This window comes from Sorex araneus, chromosome 8, assembly GCF_027595985.1.
Source record: "Sorex araneus isolate mSorAra2 chromosome 8, mSorAra2.pri, whole genome shotgun sequence".
Taxonomy (NCBI): Eukaryota; Metazoa; Chordata; class Mammalia; order Eulipotyphla; family Soricidae; genus Sorex; species Sorex araneus.
In genome coordinates this window covers 1,485,216-1,506,202 of record NC_073309.1, presented here as the reverse complement: position 1 = coordinate 1,506,202, position 20,987 = coordinate 1,485,216, and the positions used below count along the sequence as shown (strand labels likewise).

At 67.1% G+C, this 20,987-nt stretch overlaps 1 protein-coding gene across 1 annotated transcript; it reads right to left on the bottom strand.

Moving 5' to 3' along the window:
* Positions 1–773: 773 nt before the first annotated feature.
* COTL1 (coactosin like F-actin binding protein 1) lies at positions 774–20,147 on the bottom strand. The gene is made up of 4 exons (XM_004600500.2): positions 19,823–20,147; positions 19,630–19,712; positions 8,773–8,930; positions 774–1,435 (listed from the first exon to the last, which is right to left on the bottom strand). Exons 1-4 carry the CDS (start codon positions 19,897–19,899, stop codon positions 1,325–1,327), a joined length of 429 nt encoding a protein of 142 aa, XP_004600557.1. The 5' UTR covers positions 19,900–20,147; the 3' UTR covers positions 774–1,324.
* Positions 20,148–20,987: the final 840 nt, after the last annotated feature.

Here is a 20,987-nt window from a genome sequence, read left to right as displayed (position 1 = left end):
AGGACGGAGGGGGAGCCCCGCAGGACAGGCCGGGACCCCTGGAGAGCCGGACAGACGCTGACCGGTGGGTGCCCGAGGCCTGCACTGCTCCTGCATTCCGTGGGCTCATTCATTCATTCATTCCTGTGGATTCATTCGTTCCCAGGGGCTCATGCAGAGGTGGTTGGGCTCAAGCCCTGGCTCGGACCTCGTGAGAGGAGGGGGCGACCCCACCCCTGCCCACACAGCCACACGCCGTCCTGCCCCCCCGGCCCAGCCCTGGCTGAGCCACAGAAGCCGGCACAGAGCAGGGGGTCACGGCCCCTCGGGGGTGGGCCGGAGTCACCGGGCCCCAGAGGTGGCCCCGGCCCAGCAGGCGCCTCCCCTCGCCCCACGCCAGCCCCCTCTCGGCTCTCCCTGTCCTTCTCAGGGCTGGCAGCCGGGACAGAGGCGAGGGGCGCCACCCGGGACCCAAAAAGGAGGCCCGGGGGCACTCGGCCGAGGGCAGAGGGCTGCCGCCACCCCTCACCTCTGCAGCCCAGAGCCCAGAGCCGAGCTGGCCGGCACCTCCCCCCCGGCCCCTGCCCCCAGTGCTGCCTGGGCCTCGGGCCCACACCACCCTCAGCGGCCGGGTGGCCGAGAAGGCGCTTCCCGCTGTCCCCAGGAGAGCAGGGGGCTGAGGCTACGCCAAGGCCCACTCCCCGCCCGGCGAGTCACAGCTGCGTCCTGCGGGGCAGACCCGGGCCCCTAGGGCCGCCCACCCAGCTGCCCACCCAGCAGACAGCGGCGTCCTCTGAAAAACACAGACCGTTTATTTCTGTAAACTGACAGATGCTCCCAGCCCGACAGCCCGGGGCCCTGAGGGAGGGACGGAGAAAGGGTCCGGGAAGCTGCTCGAATGAAACCGTTTCGTCTCCCTCCCAAGAAGGAACTCGAACCTGAGGATCGGGCGGGCGGCTCGGGGGTCCCACGACAGCCTCCCCTCGGGGCAGCCCCGTCCCGGCCCTCGGGGGACCCTGCGCTGCCCAGCGAGTTTAAGGCAAATTTCCGAGCCAGGCCTGAGCCGCCTCCGCTGAACCCCGCGGGCGGGCCGGGGCTCAGGCGGCTCTGGGCGGGGGCGGGGGGCGAGGGGGATCTTCCCGGGCCGGGCCTGATGACGGGGCGGGCGTGCTCCAGCTGCCGCGCGGGCCCAAAGCTTGGGGCCGGGTGGGTGTTGGGGAGGCTAGGGGCGGAGGGGGTCCCGGGAGGGGGTCCCAGCTCTGGCGCCCAGCAGGCCCTCGAGGACAGGACGGGGAGCGGGAGGAGGGGGGAAGCTGCTCGCGGGGCGGGCGCCGTCCGGGCCGGGCTACTCCGTCTGCGCATCGTAGTTGGCGCCGCCCGCCTTCTTGAGCTCGTCCCTGATGGCCGCTTCCTCCAGCTCCTTCCGGTCACTGATGACAAACTCCTTGGCGAAGTTCTGCGGGAACAGAGGTCGGGGGCGTCAGGGGCGCCAGGGGTGGAGCCGAGGGCCCTGAGAAGCACCCTGGTGTCAGACTGGACTCCGCCTCACATGCCACCCCCCCACCCCCTGTGCCTCAGTTTCCTGCATTCAGCCCTCCTGTCGGGCAGATAACGGGGCTGGGTGCAGACAGGCTGGGAAAGGGTTAACATCAGGCTGCCACAAACACTCAGAGGAGAGGGGGTTGGCCTGAGCTGTGCCTCAGTCCCCAGGGCTCAGGGACCCCCAGGGGAGGCCCAGGTCGGGGTCACCAACTGGCAGCGAATTTGACCCTCACGCGGGGGGAGGGGGCTGCACAACCAGCTGCCACGTGAGGCAGGGCGGGACGGACACACACACACACACACACACACACACACGCGCGCGCGCGCGTGTGCGCGCGCGGCCCGTCCCCGCCAGGGCCTGGCACCTGGCACACAGCAACAAACAGGCGAGCAGCTCCTCAGGGCGGTCAAGGGCGTCCGTGAGGGCCAGAGGGAGTGGCCACCGCGGCAAGGAAGGCGAGAAAGCGAGAATGTGGCCGTCCCGGGAACACTCCGGGGCGGAGTGGCCGTGAGGCCGAGCCCCGTGACCGTGGGCCACCCAAGGAAGGACGGGCGGACGCCCGGCCCGAGGCCCCTCTGTGCTGGCCGCACCTGCCGGCTGGTGGGACACTCGAACCCTTCGCCGCACCCCTTGCTCTCTGGACACTCCCACGTTCTCTTTCGAATTTGGGTCATTCCCTCAATAAAACTGTTTTAACTTTAAAATATTCGAGAGGGGCTGGAGTGACAGCACAGCAGGTAGGGCGTTTGCCTTGCACGCGGCCAACCCGGGTTCGATTCCCAGCATCCCATAGGGTCCCCTGAGCACTGCCAGGGGTGATTCCTGAGTGCAGAGCCGGGAGTGACCCCTCTGCATTGCCGGTGTGACCCCCCAAAAAAATATTCTCGAGGGCGGGCGGCGCGAGCATCCCTGCTTGCTGGGGGCCGGCCCGGGGAGGCACCGCGGCCCCTGCAGGGGGCTGTCCCTTCCCCGGCTTGTGGTGCACACCAGGGCCTGTCCGCCCACGGGGCCGTGCTGGGCTCGGCAGGCGCCTCAGGGGCGTCCGGCCCCGCCGCCCGGCTCTCGTGCAGCCGTGCCCCGGCCTTTCACCGACCAGCCCGCGGCAAGGCCAGGGTGTCGCCGTGGCTGAGACCGGAAGGAGCGAGAGAGAACGCTGGGATGGAGGGAGCCGGAGCCGCCAGCTGCTGGGACCCGCGGGGGCTGGCAAAGGGGGACCCCCAGGCCGGGACACAGCTCACGGGGGGGGGGGGCTGACACAGCACTGCACAGCTCCCAGGCCCCACGCACCGCTGGGTGTAGCCCCGAGCCCCACAAAAAATGGAGGGGGAGGGAGGGAGAGAGAGAGAGAGACTCTGCACTCAGGAATCACTCCTGGCAGTGCTCGGGGGACCCTATGGGATGCTGGGAATCGAACCCGGGTCGGCCGCGTGAAGGCGAATGCCCTCCCCGCTGTGCCGTCGCAGAAAGGAGAACTGACTTTCACTCACATTCACCTTTTTCTCAACCCTGAGGCCGGCAGGAAGCGGCGAGGGGAAGCCCCGAGGCTCTACAAGGCCAGTGGCTCAGGGCCCCCCCTGCTGCCCCCTCCCTCAGGGCCGCCCTGGGCGTGGACAGGTCCTACACCACCAGCACCGCCACCCGCTGAGAGACCCAGCCCCACCGAGGAGGCCACAGGTGACCCGCACCCGGCAGTCACGTGCAGGGACCAGCAGGGCCACTGGGAGGAGGGAGGGGCGGGGGCACCGGGCTCTGCAGGGAGGCGGGTGCGAGGCTTCTGGGAACCGGGGTCATGCTGGTCCCACCCCCAGCAGCGCCCAGACCCCACTGACCCCCTTGTGCTCCCCAAAGCGGGGAGGTGAGAGCCGTCCCCCCGGCTGTGGCCTTGTGGGGGCGACTTCCAGCTCCCGGGGGGCCCAGGCTGAGGGCGCCAAAGGAGCAGCTCTGAAGCGCAGGCCTGCCTCGAGACAGGCCCAGAGAGGGCCAGCGAGCCTCCCGGGACACACAGCGGCCTCCAGCAGGCCCTGGGCGCGCGTCTCTCCTGGACTGGGCGGTCAGCCCACCGGGGCCACCCCTGCCCCAGACCATCCCGGCCCGGGGCCAACTCAGCCACGGCAAAGGGCCCGACCACCTGTGCTTCTAGAAAGGTCTGGCATGGGCCTAAGAGCACTGAATCCCTGGCGGCCAGCCCCAGGGGAGGGGTGGGAGGGGGCTGGAGGGGGCAGGAGGGGCGGGAGGGGGGAGGGGGCGCTCACACCCGTTTCTGCCACTGCCAGGGAGGAGGCCGCAGGCAGCTCACCAACCCCACAGGCCGCTTTGTCCGGGCTCAGGCCCACTCGGGCCCGCTCGCAGCTTCCTCTGCCCCGCCAGGCCGCCCGCCTCACCCACCCAGCACGGCTCCTCCTGGCTGCAGCCCACACACACCCAGGGGTGCTCGGGGCTGACTCCTGGCTCCGTGCTCAGGGGCCACTGCTGGTGGGACCCGGGGATGGGCCCCGTCAGCCCCGGCCGGGCCTTAAAGGCTCCTGGGTCACCTTCCCGTCCACGGCGGAAGGGGTCTCAGAAACAGCCCGGGGCCTCCCGCTCTGCTTCTCTGCCCTTTGCTTGTCCTTCCCACTTTTCTTTTTTTTTTTGGGGGGGGTCACTCCCGGCGATGCACAGAGGTGACTCCTGACTCTGCACCAGGAATCACTCCTGGCAGTGCTCGGGGACATAGGGGATGCTGGGAATCAAACCCGGGTCGGCCACATGCAAGGCAAACGCCCTCCCCCGCTGGGCTAGCGCTCTGACCCCCCTTCCCACTCTTATTCCCAGGCCACACCAGGGCAGTGTGGGGCAGTGGTCAGGCCTAGGGCCGTGTGGGCATGGCCAGTGCCCCAGGTTGGGACGGCCCTGCCCCTCACTCACTGCTTGTCTGCAGCACGGGAGCACAGGGGCAGTGGGGGTCTGCTGCCCGGGGACAGCTGGGCGCGGGCTGGGGACAGACTTGGGCGCGCCTGGGCAGAGCGGTGCCCGCCCCGGCCCAGATCGGGAGCATGGCCGCAGTCGCGGGTCTGTGGCATCAGCAGTGCGCGGCCAGTGGGCAGGGGTCCCCGCAGGCCCCTGCGGCCCCGACAGACATGCCCCCCCGATACCCCCATTCCACGCCAGTCCCCTCAGCGCTGGCCGGGCAACCCCCCGCAGGGGCCCTGAGCACCGCCAGCCGCGTGAGGGGCTACACAGAGGCTCCCCCGCCCGGCCCACCCACCCAGTGGGGCCCCCACATCTCTGGAACACGGGCAGTCCCACTCGAGGGGACCTGCGGGGACCTCGGAAAAGGGCTCGGGAGACTCGACTCGGGCCGCAGTCCTCGCAGAGTGCAACACGGGCACTGCGTCCCGTCACGGACACCGCGTCCTGCCGGGACACGGGCAGCTGCGTCCTGTCGGGACAGACACGGGCACTGCGTCCTGCCGGGACAGACACGGGCACTGCGTCCTGTCGGGACAGACACGGGCACTGCGTCCTGTCACAGGCACCGCGTCCTGCCGGGACACGGGCAGCTGCGTCCTGCCGGGACAGACACGGGCACTGCGTCTTGTCGGGACAGACACGGGCACTGCACCCTGCCGCGCGTTCTCATTCAGTGGGGCCCCACCCCCATGTTCTCTGCGGGGGCAGGGGCGGGGGCTCCCGCGGGCCACACAACACAGCTGCCCGCCCGGGAGGACGGAGCATAAAGCCAGGACCCCGGAGAGCGGGGGCGGGCACCCAGGCTGGGGCGGCGACAATGCACCCCCCCCGCGCCCGCCGGGACCCCCCACCTGCCCGCCTACACTGTTCCAGAGCCCTTCAAAGGCCGGCCTGAAATGCCCAGCGAGGTGCCCCTTACCCACAGGGCACGTTCTCCTGGCGGGCCGGGCCGAGCCGTCAGCAGAGGGGACAGCAAAGCAGAGCCAGGTCGAGGCGCCCCCAGGCACAGGGGCTGTCCGGGGGGTCCAACCCCAATAGGTGACTTGTGCACAGACCCTGCGCCTGACTGGCGGGTGAGGGCTGAGCACTGTGCCGTGAGGCCTGGTTGGCCAGGTACGGTGCGGGGGGGGGCCCAGGACCCAGGCCCTGCTCAGGAGCCCATCCCATCCCTTGGAAGGGCGAGTTTCTAACGGAAAATGATTATTTGTGGGGGGGTGAAGAGACAGCAGGGGGGGCCGACACCCCACGGGCCCCTGAGCACCCTGGGCGGGACCCCCAGGGTCTGGGCCACCCCCCAGCCCGGCCAGAGCTGAGCTGTCTGACCGCGTTTCCAGTTTCACCCGGCCCCACGCGGGGTCACGCCTCTGTCCTCAGATCATGACGGGAGCTGGAGAAAAAAATGGTTTTGTCCTTATTTGGGATTATTTCTTTACAATAAATTCTCAAGAGCAGGAAAAATAAGGGTTTTTTTAATGCCTAACTTCTCTTCTCACTCAGCCACACCCAAATCAGGGTATTTTTCCCCTAAAGTAACTCGACAGAACTTTGGAGAAGTTGCAACACACGAACTCGCAGCCGGTCTGCAAGCGTGAGCGGGAGGCAGGTCAGCAGGGCCACGTCCCCAGGTGCGCCACCTCCCTGGGTGCTGCGGGAGGGAGCACCGAGGTCGAGCACTGCGGCTGCTCCAGCCCACACTCCCCTCCCGCCAATTCTGTCATGAATGAAGCCTCCAGACACACAGGCACACTGGGGAGGACACTTCACCGGCCACAAAGCCACAGTTCACTTTATCTCCACCGTAGTAGACACAGAAAAAAATCTATTCGAACTGAAGTGCCAGAAAGTGGGTCAAGTGCTGGGGCTTTGAAGGATGAACAGGAGTTCACCTCCCACCAACTCGAAAAACCTTTCCCCGCGTTGCTTTTCTTCAGCCCTTCCAACAGCGCTGTGAAATTTGACCTTATTTGCAGGCGAGAACAGAGGCCAGAGATAAGGCCCCCGGCCCACCGTCCCCAAGCAGGAAACGCTGGAGCTGGAAGGGCAGCCAGACTCATTCCCAAGCCCGAGTCCTCCCCACTGGACGTGGCCAGTTCTGTGGGTTTGTTATTACTGTTTGGGGGCCACACCCGGCTGTGCTCAGGGTTTTACTCCTGCTCTGGGCCCAGGGTCAGTCCTGGCAGGGATCGAACCCGGGTGCACAGGGAGCAACAATGTCCAGGGTCTAAAACACAAAGTCCCGTGACCAGGAGGGCCGGAGCCCCAGCCAGTGGCCGCCGCGAGCTTCCTGCCCGCGCTCGTGCCGCCTCCAGAGCCAAGTTTATCAAGTTCCCGGGAGGCCCGCGACCTCAGGGTGGATGTTTGTCCTGGTTGGGGGGGGCCCAAAGGCCTGGGGCGGGGGGCGGGGCCACCTGGGCCTGGACAGGGCCCCTCGGGCACAGGGGAGGGGCCGCCCCAGCCTTTAAGGCCAAGCAGGAGCAGCCCCTGGGCTGGGGGGTCGGCCGAGCCCCGGCCAGAGCCTCCCTCGGGCACCGCCCATGACGTAAGAGCTGGGCGGAAGGTCCCGGGCGCAGATCCTGCTCCCGCACCCGGGGCCCGGACAAAGGGCCGGGTGTTTGCCCTTGGCAGCAGCCCGGCAGACTTGGTGGGGCAGAGGCCCCGCCCCGCCCATGCCAATGCCCTCTGCACCCCACCTGCGCCCCGGGAGCTGCCTGAGGTCACACGGCTGCAGCGGGCGCTCCCCGGGCCACCTGCAGGGCACCTCGGACCCACGTGGGCGCGGGGACCCCTAGCTGGGAGGGCGCGGCCGGGGAGGGGGCACCCAGCAGCGGGGGGGGGGGGGGGGCGGGGGCCGACCGCAGGGGCGGCCCTTCAGCTCAAACCCGAGGGAAAGGCGGAGCGAGAAGCTGCCCCCGGGTCCGGCCCTCCTCCTCCGCAGCCCGAGAGGCGGAGGCTCCGGTGCCCCCTGTTCGTGCTCACGGAGCCCTCCGGAGGCCCAGAGAGGGGGAGCGACAGGGAGGGCACACGGGAAGGGCGGGCTGGGCTGGGGGCAGACCACTGCACCACACTGTCCCTCCAGGCCAGGCGGGCGGTGTCAGCGCGGCCCCGTGCGGCCTCCCTCCGCGGAAACACGCCAGGAGGCTCCGGGGACTGCGGCCCCGGGGGAGCCGGCCCCGCCCGCCCCGGGCACCTTCTCCGGGACCCCAGGGGACGCGCGCAGGGCGCAGGCCGGCCCCAGACCCGGGCGCCCTCCCGGGCATCGCTGACCGCGGCAGGATGACCCGAATCCTCACGACTACGCCAGCCGCCGTTAAAAGCAGAGGGGATGGTCAGAGCACTGGCCAGGGGCGGGGGCGACAGGACAGAGGGAAGGCATCTGCCGGGCACACGGCCAGCCCGGGGCATCCCCGCACCCCATAGGCCCCCTGAGCACTGCCGGGAGTCAGCCCTGAGCACTGAGCTGGGAATGCACCCTGAGCACAGAGCCGGGAGTCAGCCCTGAGCACAGAGTCGGGAGTCAGCCCTGAGCACTGAGCCGGGAATGCGCCCTGAGCACAGAGCCGGGAGTGACCCAAAAGCAGAAACCGCACTGGCCCAAACCCCCTAACCCCAGCCGCCCCCTCCAGGACACGCCCTGAAGGCGCCAGCGTGGGTGTGCCAGTTTTGCCTACAGAGTCGCCAATCACGAGGCCCCGCCTCCCACGGCACGTGACCCAACACCGAGCCAATCAGGACCCTGGGGGGCATGATTGGCACGAAGTGGGCGCCTCCTGGACTTGGGAATCCAGACCGAGCGGGGCCAAGTCTCCAGCGGGCGGACACCGCTCTGGCCGGGCCGGACACACCCAGGCGGGCAAAGCCGCACTTCCCCTTCGGGAGCTCGGGCAAGCTCCCTTGGAATGAGACTTGCCTCGTGCTCCCGAGACCCCCCACGAGAACGCACAGCCGGCGTGGACACGGGGCGGGCGGACGCGGGGCGGGGGCGGACAGTGGCGGGGAGGGCCGACAGTGGCAAGGGCGGACAGTGGCGGGGGCGCACAGTGGCGGGGGCGCGGGGCGGGGGGAGCGCACAGTGGCGGGGGGCGCGGGGCGGGGGCGCACAGTGGCAGGGGGGACGCATAGTGGCGGGGGCGGACGCGGGGCGCGCGGACAGTGGCGGGGGCGCACAGTGGCGGGGGGCGCACAGTGGCGGGGGGCGTGGGGCGGGGGGGGCGCACAGTGGCGGGGGCGCGGGGCGGGGGCGCACAGTGCCGGGGGAGGGGGCGCACAGTGGCGGGGGGCGCGTCCCGGGGGCCCGGCCCTACCTGCACCACCTCCTTGACCAGGCTCTTGTCGGTGCCCGTCTTGGCGCGCTGCAGCCCGCCGACGCCCTCGCCGATCCAGGTGATGAGCGCGAACTTGGAGCGCTTGCTCATGGCGTCGCCCGTGGTGAAGCGCACGAAGGCGAAGAGCCGGATGTCGTCTGCGGGAGGGGCGGCCGTGAGACCCCGCACTCCCGCCCCCGCCCCCTGCCCAGGCCCCGATCTGGGCCGCGCCGAGGGTCCGGCGCTGGGGTGCTGCGGGCTCTGCGCCCGGACTCACTCCTGGCGGTGCAGGGGGACCCCCGGGTGCCCCCAGGCCGGGGTTCAGGGGAAGCGCCCCCCTCACCCCGGTCTTTAGGAGGCACATTCCCCTCTCCGCAGCCGTCCACCCATCCTCTGCTGGGCGCGGGAGGCCACACAGTGGGGTGCAGAGGAAGTGACCCCCTTGCCCGCCGTGGGGTGGAGCTGACCCTGCTGAGCCGGTGACACTGGGGGCGGGATCCCAAGACCCCAAGGACCTCGGCAAAATCCGGGCAAGAGCGATGGCACCACGGGTGGGTGGTGCCTGGTGCTGGGCGCCCCCAGGGAGTGGGGCTGGGGGCGGGCGCCTGGTAGGCCAGCCGTGCCACCCTCTCCGTGCCCTCTCCAGGCAGGGTCCCGAGTCACCTTCCCCGGCTCAGCACACACTTCCGGGTTCTCAGCCCCGCGTCTCCCCTCCCCGGGGTCTCCCCTCCCCGGGGTCTCCCTCCCCGGGGTCTCCCCTCCCAGGGGTCTCCCTCCCTGGGGTCTCCCCTCCCAGGGGTCTCCCCTCCCCGGGTCTCCCCTCCCCAGGGTCTCCCCTCCCTGCGGGCTCCCCTCCCTGCCACTAGCAGTCCCTGGCCCTGCGGCCAGGAGAAGCCGTGTCCTTCCGTATGGTTCTAGGGCTCCAGCCTGGGGGTGGGCAGCTCTTAGCACTGTTCGAGGGTAACCCCTGACCCACCTCGGCCTCCTGACCAGCTGGGCCTCCCCTGGACCCCCGCCTCACTGCCCAGCCGCAAGAACCGCTCCCCGGCGCCTGTCGGGGGCCTCTGGGACCCGCTGAGCTGGGGCTGGTCCTCAAAGGAGGGTCCTTGGGGGCCGTGGAACCAGCCGGGGGCGGGGGCCTTAGAAAAGCGAGTCCCGAGGCTGCAGGGACACTGCCCCCCAGCCCTGTCCCCCCGGACAGCGACAGACAGTGGGCCGGGCAGCACACTCCTGGCTCAGGGCAGACCCGGGAGGGCGAGGGCATGGGCCAGAGCACAGGGCTCGCCTCTCAGCACCCCCAAACCTGGGTGCGTGTCCTCGGGGCCGCTGAGCGTACACTCGAGCCCCTCCCACACCTGCCCCACTTGGGGGGGGGGCGGCAGTGCCCGCCAGCGTCGGGCACGGAGCCACAGGCCTCTGGGAGGGCTCAGTAGGACGCTGCTGCCTGACTCCCCGCACTGGCCCGGGCAGGACAGCGGGAGGGCGTGGGGACACCAGCAGGGCAGGGGCGAGGGCTGCAGGTCCACCCAGAGCCCCTCCCGGCAGGGCACCTTCTCAGAGCGACTCTTGATGGAAACAAGAACCATCCCTGTGTCCCTCTCAAACATTCTTAGAGGGGCTGGAGCGAGAGCACAGCGGGGAAGGCATTTGCACACGGCCGACCAGGGTTCGATTCCCAGCATCTCGTAGGGTCCCCTGAGCACTGCCAGGGGTAATTCCTGAGTGCAGAGCCAGGAGTGACCCCTGAGCATTGCCAGGTGTGACCCAAAAAGAAAAAAAAGAAAAATTCTTAGAAACTGGGGCCGGAGAGACCATCCAGCGGGGAGGGCACTGGCCTTGCACGTGGCCACCTGTGGCTCTGGTCCCAGGCCCCACACGTGGTCTCCTGAGCCCACCAGGAGGGACCCCTGAGCACAGGGCCAGGAGTAAGCCCTGAGCACTGCCGGGTGTGGCCCCAGAACACAAACAAACAAACAAAACTTCTTAGACACGAAAGGAAGGGAGAGCAGTGGTGACCACAGCCCTGGCCAGCCGATCCTGCCACAGCGGGTGGGCGAGCCGTGCCCTTTGACACCGTCCTTCCTGGCTGGGGGGAGGGGGTGGGACAGGAGGCGGCAGAAGGCGGCAGCAGAAGGCGGCGGGTGACTTTTACTTCCTTAAAAGGAAGCCAGAGGGATAGAGTCCCGCCCCGGGCCGGGTCAGGGCACCTGCCCTGAGGCCCCCTCCAGCCCACACTTCTGGGGTGACCTCATGCCTCACAGCCCCCAAACTCGCCCACACGTCGAGGGGCAGCGGGATCCTGGTGCTCCTCTCTGGCCCCCCAGGTGCCCGAGGTGGCGTCCCCCCTTCCAGAGTCTCGGGTGACGGCTGGAAGACGCGGGGGACGGCTCCAGGGGGCACTGTGGAGGGCGGGGCCGGAGGTGAGCCCCCCAGACACAGGCAGAGCTAGCACTAGCCACAGAGGGGCCACAGAAAACCCACAGGCCACCTAGGAGGGCCCCTGGCTGGGGACACTGATCCCCCGCCCCCCAGGCTCAGGGCGTCCCTGCTGAGCTTCCTGCACCCCCAGGGCCCAGCCCGAGTCCTGCTCCCGTCTGTTCTCCCACATGAAGGAACCACTCACAGCCTAACCCGGAACCCCGTTTCCACTAGAACATTCTGCCGGCCCCAGGGGCACCTGGAGACAGACACTGGCGGTCACAGCCCGGCGGGGCTCCCCTCTCTCAGCGCCGGCCCGTCCTGCCGGCGTCCCTGTGGCCGGAGGGACAGAGCCCTCACCCGCCGGGGACGCGCACGGCTGGCGCTCGGCCTCTGGGCGCATGAAGGAGCAAGTGGGGTGCGGGTCAGAGGGCGACTCTGCCCAGTCCCTGCACCCCCACAAGGGCGTGGCCGTGGCTCGTGTCTCCCCTGGCACAGCAGCAGACCTTCGGGGCTCACATCGCAGGGGTGAGGCCCTGCCCCCGCTGCCCCCTGCCCACCCGCCCACCTGCTGGCAGGAAGGCAGGCTGGGGTCCCAGCACTCGCCCCTGTCTGCGCTGGTCCAGCAACAGACAAGCAGCCCCCACGTGCTCGGACACGCCCAGGGGGCAGGGGTCACCTGCCCTGCCCACGCGTCCCTCCTCAGAGACTGCGGCCAGCTGCTTCCCACTGGGGTGCTCCCTGTGACACCCCCCCACGCACGCGCACATACACACACGTGCACACAGACACATACGAGTGCACACACATACACACACATACACACATGCACACACATAGCCCTTGGTTGCGCCCCTCGCTCTGCGCCTGCGGGGGGCTCCGGCAGCGGTTGTCAGCCCAGGTGGTCGCTGCCTCGAGAGGGGCAGCGGCACACAGGCCTCCTCTGTCAGGCAGGGCCCGGGGGCTCCCGGCAGCCCTCCTCTGAACCCCCAGCGTGGGGGTGGGGCGCCCCCCGCAGCCACTTCCTGCGGGTGCGGGCGCGAACAATGTGGCCCCTCTTCTGGCTGTGCAGAGTCAGAGCCAAAAAAGGAAGAAAAGTCGTGCGGGTCAGTGGGATGACCCGGCGGGCAGGGGGACGCGGGCCGGGCCAGGGAAGGGCGGACAAAGAAGGGCTGTAAGGGTCAGCGCGGCCAGAGGCAGGAGGGACGGCAGGCACGCTGAGGACACAGCTCGGCCGCCGGACACCACCGATGGGGACACCCAGCCGTGGGGGTCGGGGGTCAGTGAAGTGACATGTGTGGAGGTGGCAGGACATGCCCAGCAGAGACCCCGAGGGCCTCCTGGTCCTACTCTGCGGGGCTCGGCCGCGTCCAGCCAGACGCCCTGGTCCCGCATGGGGGGAGGGGACGGGGTTATCCCCAGGGTCCTTAACAGGGACATGGGGGTCGTGATGCAGAAACAGACACACAGCCTCCCTCCGCCTCGGAGCGGGAGGAAGGGGCCAGGGGCCAAGGGGTGCGGGCACTCTGGGCCGGGAAGGCTGAGCTGCAGACCCGGGGACTCTGCTCTCCAGAAGTTTCCAGCAACCGCCACAGCACTCGAAGGTGCTTAAAGAGCTGTGCAAGGGGGGTCCCCAGTGCCGAGCTGGGTTTTGCACCCAGCACTGCAGGTGAACCCCTGGACACTGGCTTCACCACTGAGCCTGAGCCTCACGGGCCGGGGTGGCGGGTGACGTCTCCACAGTGGCTGTCCAGGTGCCCGTGGGGGCACAGTGGGCCCCAGTAAGGGCTGCTCAGTGGCGGTGACACCGGGCCAGAGAAAGCTGCTTGGCCTGGGGCGAGGTGGCCAGGGCAGGCTCAGAGCCCCCCCCATTCCAGGCTTGGCCTCACGGCCTGGGGGTCCCTCTTCTCCACCTGCCAGGCTCCACCTCTTCAGTCCTACGGGACACCCCGTGTTCCAGGCATCCCTGTGGGCACAGCTACCCCAATGAGGCACAGCAAGGACAGGAGCCACACGTGTGTCGGGCGTCTGAACCACTGAGCTGGCGCCACATGCAGGGAGCCGCGGGGTACAATGGGCGCCAGAGGCTGCACCTGCTGGGTAAGGTGCCGGGAGTGGGCATGAGGGCAGGGCAACAGAGGTGGTACAGTGACCTCGTTTACCGGCTGCTGGCATCCGGCAAGGTAGCTTGGTACCCAGGAGACGCCCCACAAATGTCCCAGAGAAGGCATGGCCACGCTCAGGGGCACAGTCTCCCCACCCCCCCACCCCCACCACTTCCGGGACAGAAAAGGGGAAGCGAGGAAAGGGGAGGAGGAAGTGAGGATGGTGACCATAAAAGGAAGCAGCAGTGTAGAAGCAGAGGAAAGGGATGTCGTGTGCTAGGGAGGAGTGGCCAACGCCAGGGAGGAACACAGACAACGCAGTGAATGCCCTCCGCGGGGCTGGTGGGCCCGCCCTCGGGAGCAGACGCAGCAGGAGGAGGCTGGAGAGACCACCGTGGGGAGCGTCACCCCCAGCAGCGCAGGGCAGGCACCTGGGGCTCTAGCCTGGGCAGCACAGTCCAGCCCTTTAACCCAGCTCCCCTCCCCCTCAGTCCTGGTCTTCTGCGCCTGTGCTGGGCCACCACCACCTTCCCCAGGACAGTCCCACGGCCGGCTCGCTTGTGTCCTCGCGGAGGCCCTGCCTGCAGGGTTCGGCTCCCAGGCGGTGCCCAGCTGCCTGCGCTGGGCCTGCGGCCAGGCCTCTTTTGGAAGGCTGCGCTAGAGAACTCACTCAAGCTGGCTGCAAGAACAACGCGAAATGAAGCATTTGGGGGAAGGCTCCAGGTAGCTGGGCCCGGGCCTAGACGCCGCACATGTTCCCGCCCCCTTCCTGGCGCTGTCCCTGCGTTCCCAGACGCCAGATTCTCCCCACAAGGGGCAGACGAGCCCCACAGGCTCCAGGCGTCCCTGGGCTCACCCCTCCGCATCCCAGGCGCATCCCAGGCGCGAGGGCTCCTCTAAGCATCCCGAACAATTTCTCGGGAAGAAATCTGATTGGCTCGGCTCGAGTCACGTGGGCGTAACCCAGCGCCAATCCGGTGACGGAGAGACTGGCTTGCCCTGATTGGTCAGGTCTGGGTCCTGTGCTACCCAGCGGGCTGGGCAAGGAGCCAGTACCCGGCCGAGGTGGAGCAGGGTCTCAGGAGGGCAGCGCCGGCCCCCAGGGGACGCGGTGCGCGATCCCAGCTCCCCGGGGCTGATGCCGAGCGCAAGCCGCGGGGCTCACGGGCACCTCACGGGAACATTCTCCGCACCGGAGCACCAGCCACGCAGCGCTACGGGGATGATATTCCAAACCAGGCCCGCAGTGCTGGGTTTGAGCAGATCGGTCCTTCTCCTCACCTTGCCACCAGCTTGCGTGGACCTCACCTGTGCGTAAAGGCACTCTCCCTTCCCAGGAGGGGTCTGACGCAGCCTCGCAACACCAACGCCGACTAGACCCACCGTCAGACAGGTTACACGGTCCTGAGCTTGGGGGTGGGGGGGCATCATCCCAGTGGCAGGGGAACAGACACCCTGGGGGCTTGCTCAAGGTTACACACACAAAAAAAGCGACAAGTCAGACCCAGACACCGCCCACCCCTGGCTCCACCACTAGATCCGCTTAACCAACTGGCTCAAAAAGCGGCGCCAACAGACAGCTGGATTCATTCCAGGATGCCTGGGTTCTTTCCAAAATAAAACTGCTGGCAATCAAGCACTGTAGGGTGCTTGGTGAAGAGTCAGTTAAACAATGTTACACTTACAAGAAGACTTTTGATTTGGCTTAGCTGATTTACTCCTCTGCTCCCTCTTTCTGGTGCTGAGGCCATTACTCAGGCTTGCAGGACACCAGTTCCCTTTGATTCCAAAGGGCAGTACCACCAGGAGCGTGGTCAGGCCAGATGGATGGATGGATGGAAAGATGAATGGAAGATGAGGGATATATGGAGGACAGATGGATGGCAGATGAATGATGGATGAAAGTGATGGATATATGGATGATGTCTGGGTGGAGGGATGGATGGATGGTTAGATGGATGTGGATATGTGGTAGGGGATGGGTGGATAGTGGGTAGATGGTGGGTGCTGGATGGATGGAGGGTGGGTGGATGGATGGAAGATGATGGATGGTGTGGATGGATGTACATGAGGGGTAGATGGATGGATAATGAAGGAATGGGGTAGATAGATGGATGCTGATGGACGGAGGGACAGATGGATGGCTAGGTAAATGATGGGTGAGTGGAGGAACGGGAGGGTGGGAAGATGGGTAGATGTGCGGTAGGTGGATGGATGGATGGACGGGAGGTGACAGACGGGTGGGATGGGGGTAGGTGGTAGATGGGTGGATGTTGGTAAGTGGGTGGATGATGGCAGGAAGGTGGAGGGGTAGATAGAGAAATAGACAAGAGAATGGATGAATGAATGAATGAGCAAGCAGATGAATGAATGAATTCTAAGTGGTACAACAAAATCTAAACTCTGATAGGGCTTTTGGGGGTTGTTTTTGTCGTTGTTTGTTGCACACCTGGTGGTGCTCAGGGTCCCTCCTGGCTCTGCACTCAGGAATCACTCCTGGGGGTGCTGGGGGGGACCACATGGGGTGCAGGGGTCGAACCCAGGTTGGCCACATGCAAGGCAAACACCCTCCCCACCGGGCCATCGCTCGGGCCTCTGCACTCTGGTTTTCCCTGCCCTGCCTCCTTCCCTGAATACCCAACAGGAAACGCCAACTAGGAGGTCCGTGACATCAGGTGATTTCTGAGCCAGGGCCTTCAGGGGCAGAGGCCCCCATGCTGCTATCAGAGGGTCCACGTATCAGCCAGCCTGGCCACAGCTCCCTACCCGGGCCCAGGCCCCTGACCATGCCCAGAAGAGCCACTCAGTGGCCGAGTCCATCATCCCTCACCTCGCACCCGGCCACTGCCTGAGTCGGTTCTGCCAAGGAGGTGCCGTGCCATTCCCCAGCACAGAGGCCTGGTCACGTGACCCTCCACCCCCTGCAGACCCGCGGAGACAGTCACGAGACAGGAGGGACTCGGGCCTCTGACTGAAGGTCAGGGCAGGCCCCAGCTCTCATGCTGGGCGCCGGGGGTCGAGTGCATGCCCACGGGGACGCTCGCCCGAGCGTCTGAGGTAAAGGGCCTCGGGGCTCCCTGAAGCGGAGTCCCCCTGTGTGTAAGCCGGCGGCGGGCCGGGTCCCAGTCCCAGAGCAGGTCACCACTGAACAGAGGACAGAAGACTAGCCACTGCGGGGGCTGGAGCGATAGCACAGCAGGGAGGGCGTTTGCCTTGCACACAGATGACCCGGGTTCGATTCCCAGAATCCCATATGGTCCCCCAAGCACCGCCAGGAGTAATCTCTGAGTGCAAAGCCAGGAGCAACCCTTGAGCATTGCCAGGTGTGACCCAGGGGGAAAAAAAAAAAGACTAGCCACTTCCACGGACGCGTGCAGGGGCCCCGCTGTCCGCGAGCCCGGCTACTGGACTTCCTGCTTCTGGAGCAGATCACGCCCAGCAGACACGGGGAATCCTGGCAGGTCACATGGCAAGTGCTGGGGACCCTGAGTTTGAGGGTTCTGGGGTCCTGGATAGCGAGTGGGGGAGGCGCTCCCAGGGGTACCCCCAAAGGGCCCAGGGTGGGGTGTCCACAGCACCAGGCTGCTGGCGCAGTGTCGGGGGGCCACTGGGCAGGCTTGGGGGGCCTGGGACGTGAGGGACGCCTGATCGTGAGGGGCTCTGGGTAGAGCGATGCCAGCATCGGGGTTTGGGGGGCAGGGGGTGAGAGAACATCCCCTGGGTCACGGTAAAGGGGCCCCCTGCCCCCGGGTTGGGGTGCTCAGTGGCCGTCCATGCTGACCCTGACGTCTGTTCTCTGCCCCCAGGCAGGGCGGGAAGGAGGGCTGGAGTGACAGGACGGGGGTGGGGCGGGCGCTCCGCCCCCGCTCGGTCCCTGAGCCCAAGCCAGAGCCAGCAGCAGGCCCAGCACTGCCGGGCGGGCCTGACCGGGACACGAAAAGGGCGAGAAGGTGATAAGGGGGTGGGGGTGGGGTGGGTGCCTGGACTCCCCAGCGGGGAACCACAGGGGACTTTCCACTCAGGTTAATCTGCCCCCCCCATCGTAGTCGCAGACCTGAGCGTGACACAGGGCGCCACCCCAGCAGCCTGCAGGCCAGCGGGTGCGAGAGGGGCTGCCCCATGTTCGAAAAAATCAGGGTGTGGAAAGACGGGAGGGGGGAAGTTCAGGGGGCCCCACCCGCACCCTGGCACCAGGTTCCAAGTCCAGGGCGCACCTCTGGGGAGAGGTTTGGCAGGAGGAAGCCAGGGCCAGCCGGGGACCTTGGAATGGGGCCTGCGGAGCACCCTCTTAACAGCACAGGCCCCACAGGCCCGCGGCCCTGGCCGGTACCTGCTGGCCCCGAACACACAGCCTGGCTCAGAGCACAGAAACCACTTCCCTGTTCAGAGGCCCGCGCCCCTTGCTCCCAGGCTGTGTGATCTCAGGCAGGAGGAGCAACCTCTCTGGGCCTCACGCACAAGGGCATCCCGAACGAACGAGGCCAGCAGAGGGGCCGGCCGGGTTGGCCGGTCAGGGCCGTGTCTGGACAGATGGCGGGGCGGGAAGGCAGGCTTCCCAGCCCATTCACAGCCCAACAGGCCGCTGCCAGGCACCCACCGCCAGCCGAGGAGGGGAGGAGCAGAGAACCGAGGAAGGAAGTCTCTGCGCATCTCTGCGGGACGCACCTACCCAGGGTCACCTTCCCTGGGGGAGAACAATAGCTTCAGAGGCTGACCGGCCTGGGGCAGCGGCCAGCAGGAGGAAAGAAAGTGGCCGCACAGGAAGGAGGGAAGCTGGCCCGGGCCAGAGCCCCCCTGGGAGCCGACGGGGCAAAAATCCTGCTGAATCTTCGCGGGCCACACAGCGGCCAGGCCGGGTTTGCACTTTCCTCAGCTTGCAAGGGCACTGCTGGCCCCCGGCCAAAGGGCAGGGGGGGCGGTGACAGGGCCCAGGTCTGACCCTGCCCCACCGCCCCAGGAAGGGCTCTGGGGGTGCTCGGAGCACTTTCTGCACGGCTGTTTCGGACCAATGCTTTCCGAGCACCGGGAATCCAGAGGCAGCTCCGGAAAAGGCCTTTCCGTGGGCGAACACTATTCCCCTGCCCCCAGGGCACCTCGGGAGAGACTCTGAATTAAACTCAGTACAGGAGCAGTGGGGAGGCTCAGAGGCACAGTGCTCAGCTTCGTGTGCAGGAGTACAGGCTCAACCCCCAGCTCGGCTGGGTCCCGCCCGGAGAAAGCCCTCAGCATCACGGCCGATACAAATTTAAATGCTCTTTTCTTTTCCTTTTTTGAAAAATTTCTAGACCACACCCAGCCATGCTCAGGGCTGACTCCTGGCTCTGCACTCGGGACTCGCTCCTAAGGTGCTCAGGGGACCGTGTGGGATGCCAGGAATCGAGCCGGGGCTGGCGGGGGGCAGGGCAAGCCCTGTCCTATTGCTTCGGCTCAATTTTTTTAATGAACGGAACGCAAGGTTGCCTTTGATTCAGACGCCCTAGGAAGGAACCATGCGGCCCTTGGCAGGACTTGGGACGCTCTTTATTCCACAAATGACCTCGAGCTGGAACTGCACGGTCCAGCGCACTCGGCACAGACTCGATTCTCCAGGACGGCTGGGAGGAAACTGAGGCCGGCAGTTTCTGCTCCCCCAGCCCCGCCCTGGCCCCCTGGGGCGCTGCCTTTGTCTGAATGAATCAGTATCCAAGAGAGACCAGGCGGGTCCCTGCTTCAATCTCAGCTTGAGAGGCTGAGCCGGGGCCTCAGTACGGGGTCTGGGAGGTGCACCCACACCTCCTCTCCCGCCCAGGCCAGTGCCCCTGCGCTGACCACAGCCCCCACGCTGCCGGCCACCTCCCACACCTGGGCAACCCCCTTGGGCATCCAAACCTGGGCCATTTCTAATCCCCGGTCACCTGGAGTCCTCCAGCCCGGACGGTGGCCGGGCAGGGTCCTTCCTCATCACCGGTCAGTCTTGCCTGTTCTACAACTTTCTACAAACCAGGCCTCTTTCCCCTCTTCAGACAAAACCCACCAAGACCCCACACTGGCTGCGGACACGGGCCAGGGAGAGCCACGTCTGCCCAGTCCCTCCGGAAATAAGCCCCACTTGGCTTCCTGGGGGCTCATGAGCCCTCCTGGACACCGCCTGGCCGCGGGCTGCCCATAGGGACCCCGTGACCCTGCGGCGGTCACCTGGGGTGGCTCGTAAGTCTAAGGACTAAGAGGCTTTGCAAGGGCTCGAGTCTGATTGTCCCGACCTGCAGCCGCGCCACGGAGCTGCAGGGGAGACGGCTCTTCCCGGGCAGTGGACGAAGGTCCCCAAGGGTCAGGCGCCCGGCAGGCGTCTCCCTACCTGTGCACTGCTGGATGAAGTCCTGGTAGTCGGCCCCCTGCTCCCCGGGGACGATGGTGGAGCCGTCGTATTTAAAAGTCACCCTTTGGATGGGAGGAAGAAAACACAGACATCAGCGCGGCTTGCAGCTGGCCGGCGGGCGCTGCCCCTCGCCCGCCCGGGAGCGGGCCGGACAGCCCGGAAGGGCCCTCACCAGATGACGTCCGAGCCGTCGTCGCGCACCAGGTTGTACGCCGTCCGGCAGGCTTCTTTGTCGATCTTGGTGGCCATGGCTGCGGGGCCGCAGGGGGACAGCCTGTCCGCGGCGACCGAGTGTCCCCGGCGGGGCTTGGGAGCGGAGCGCGGGGGGGTGCGCCGAGCGCGGCGGGCTCGGGCGGCGGCGGGGGGCGCGGGACGCGGGGCGCGGGGTGCGGGATGCGGGACGCGGGATGCGGGACGCGGGATGCAGGATGCGGAATGCGGGACGCGAGCTGCGAGCTGCGAGCGCGCCGACTGCTCCTGGGCTCAGCGAGCGCGCGCGGGGACCCGGCCGCGCCGCCCCGCCCCCGGCGCCCGATTGGCTGTTCTCGGCTCTGGCCGCCACGCCCCCTACACCCATTGGTCTGCAGAACTCGGGGCGGGGCGCCTTCTCCCGCCGGCAGCCAATCCCCAGGCGGGCGGGTTGCGCAATTTGGCCGAGGGGGCTGGAGAAAGGGGCTTTCCTCCCCCTCTCGCCCCTTCCCTGCTCGCCTCCCTCGGGTTGGCTTCTCTCTACTCCCTCTCGGCCTCCACTCCCAACCCCCTCCGGGTGCTCCCGCTTCCTTAGCCCCCTCCCCCCCTTCCCCTTTCTGCTCCCCTCCCCCGTGTCTCTCTTCTCCACCCTCCAAGTCCTTCCTTCTCTCGACTACCCCGCCTTTGCTTCTCCCCTTGCATCTTCCTCTTCCTCTTCTCCCCACCTTTATTACACTGCCCTTCTCGGGCTGCACCCCCAGGGCTCCCCAGTTGTGCAGGGGGACCCATGTATATTTTACACAGTCGGACTACGGTAGACGCCCCCTCCCCACACACAGACGCCTGGGTCTCTAGAGGCCGCGTGGGGAAGATGCAAGCTGGCTTCCAGGGCTACTGATGGGTCACTGATTCTTTTGTATTCTGATTATTTGTCTTATCTTCCCCTCTAAGCTCCTGAGAGCTCTAACTGACCCACCCACCCTCGTGCAGACCCGCAGACCCTTCATTTCCTCCTCCCGCCATCCATAAGGGCCTGGGGCAGGCCCCTGAGCTTCCTACAACACCAGAGTCTCTGACGACTCTGGGTCTAACTAACCCAAAAAGCTCCCTGAGATTGATTTTCTCCTCATAGAATGATAAACAGTACG

Coding starts and splice junctions, on each gene's coding strand:
- COTL1 (XM_004600500.2), bottom strand. CDS start 19,899: ATGGCCACCAAGATCGACAAAGAAGCCTGCCGGACGGCGTACAACCTG. Junction 19,713..19,822: donor GACGGCTCGGACGTCATCTG/GTGAGGGCCCTT, acceptor TCCCATCCAAAG/GGTGACTTTTAAATACGACG. Junction 1,436..8,772: donor TGGTCAAGGAGGTGGTGCAG/GTAGGGCCGGGC, acceptor CTGTTCCCGCAG/AACTTCGCCAAGGAGTTTGT.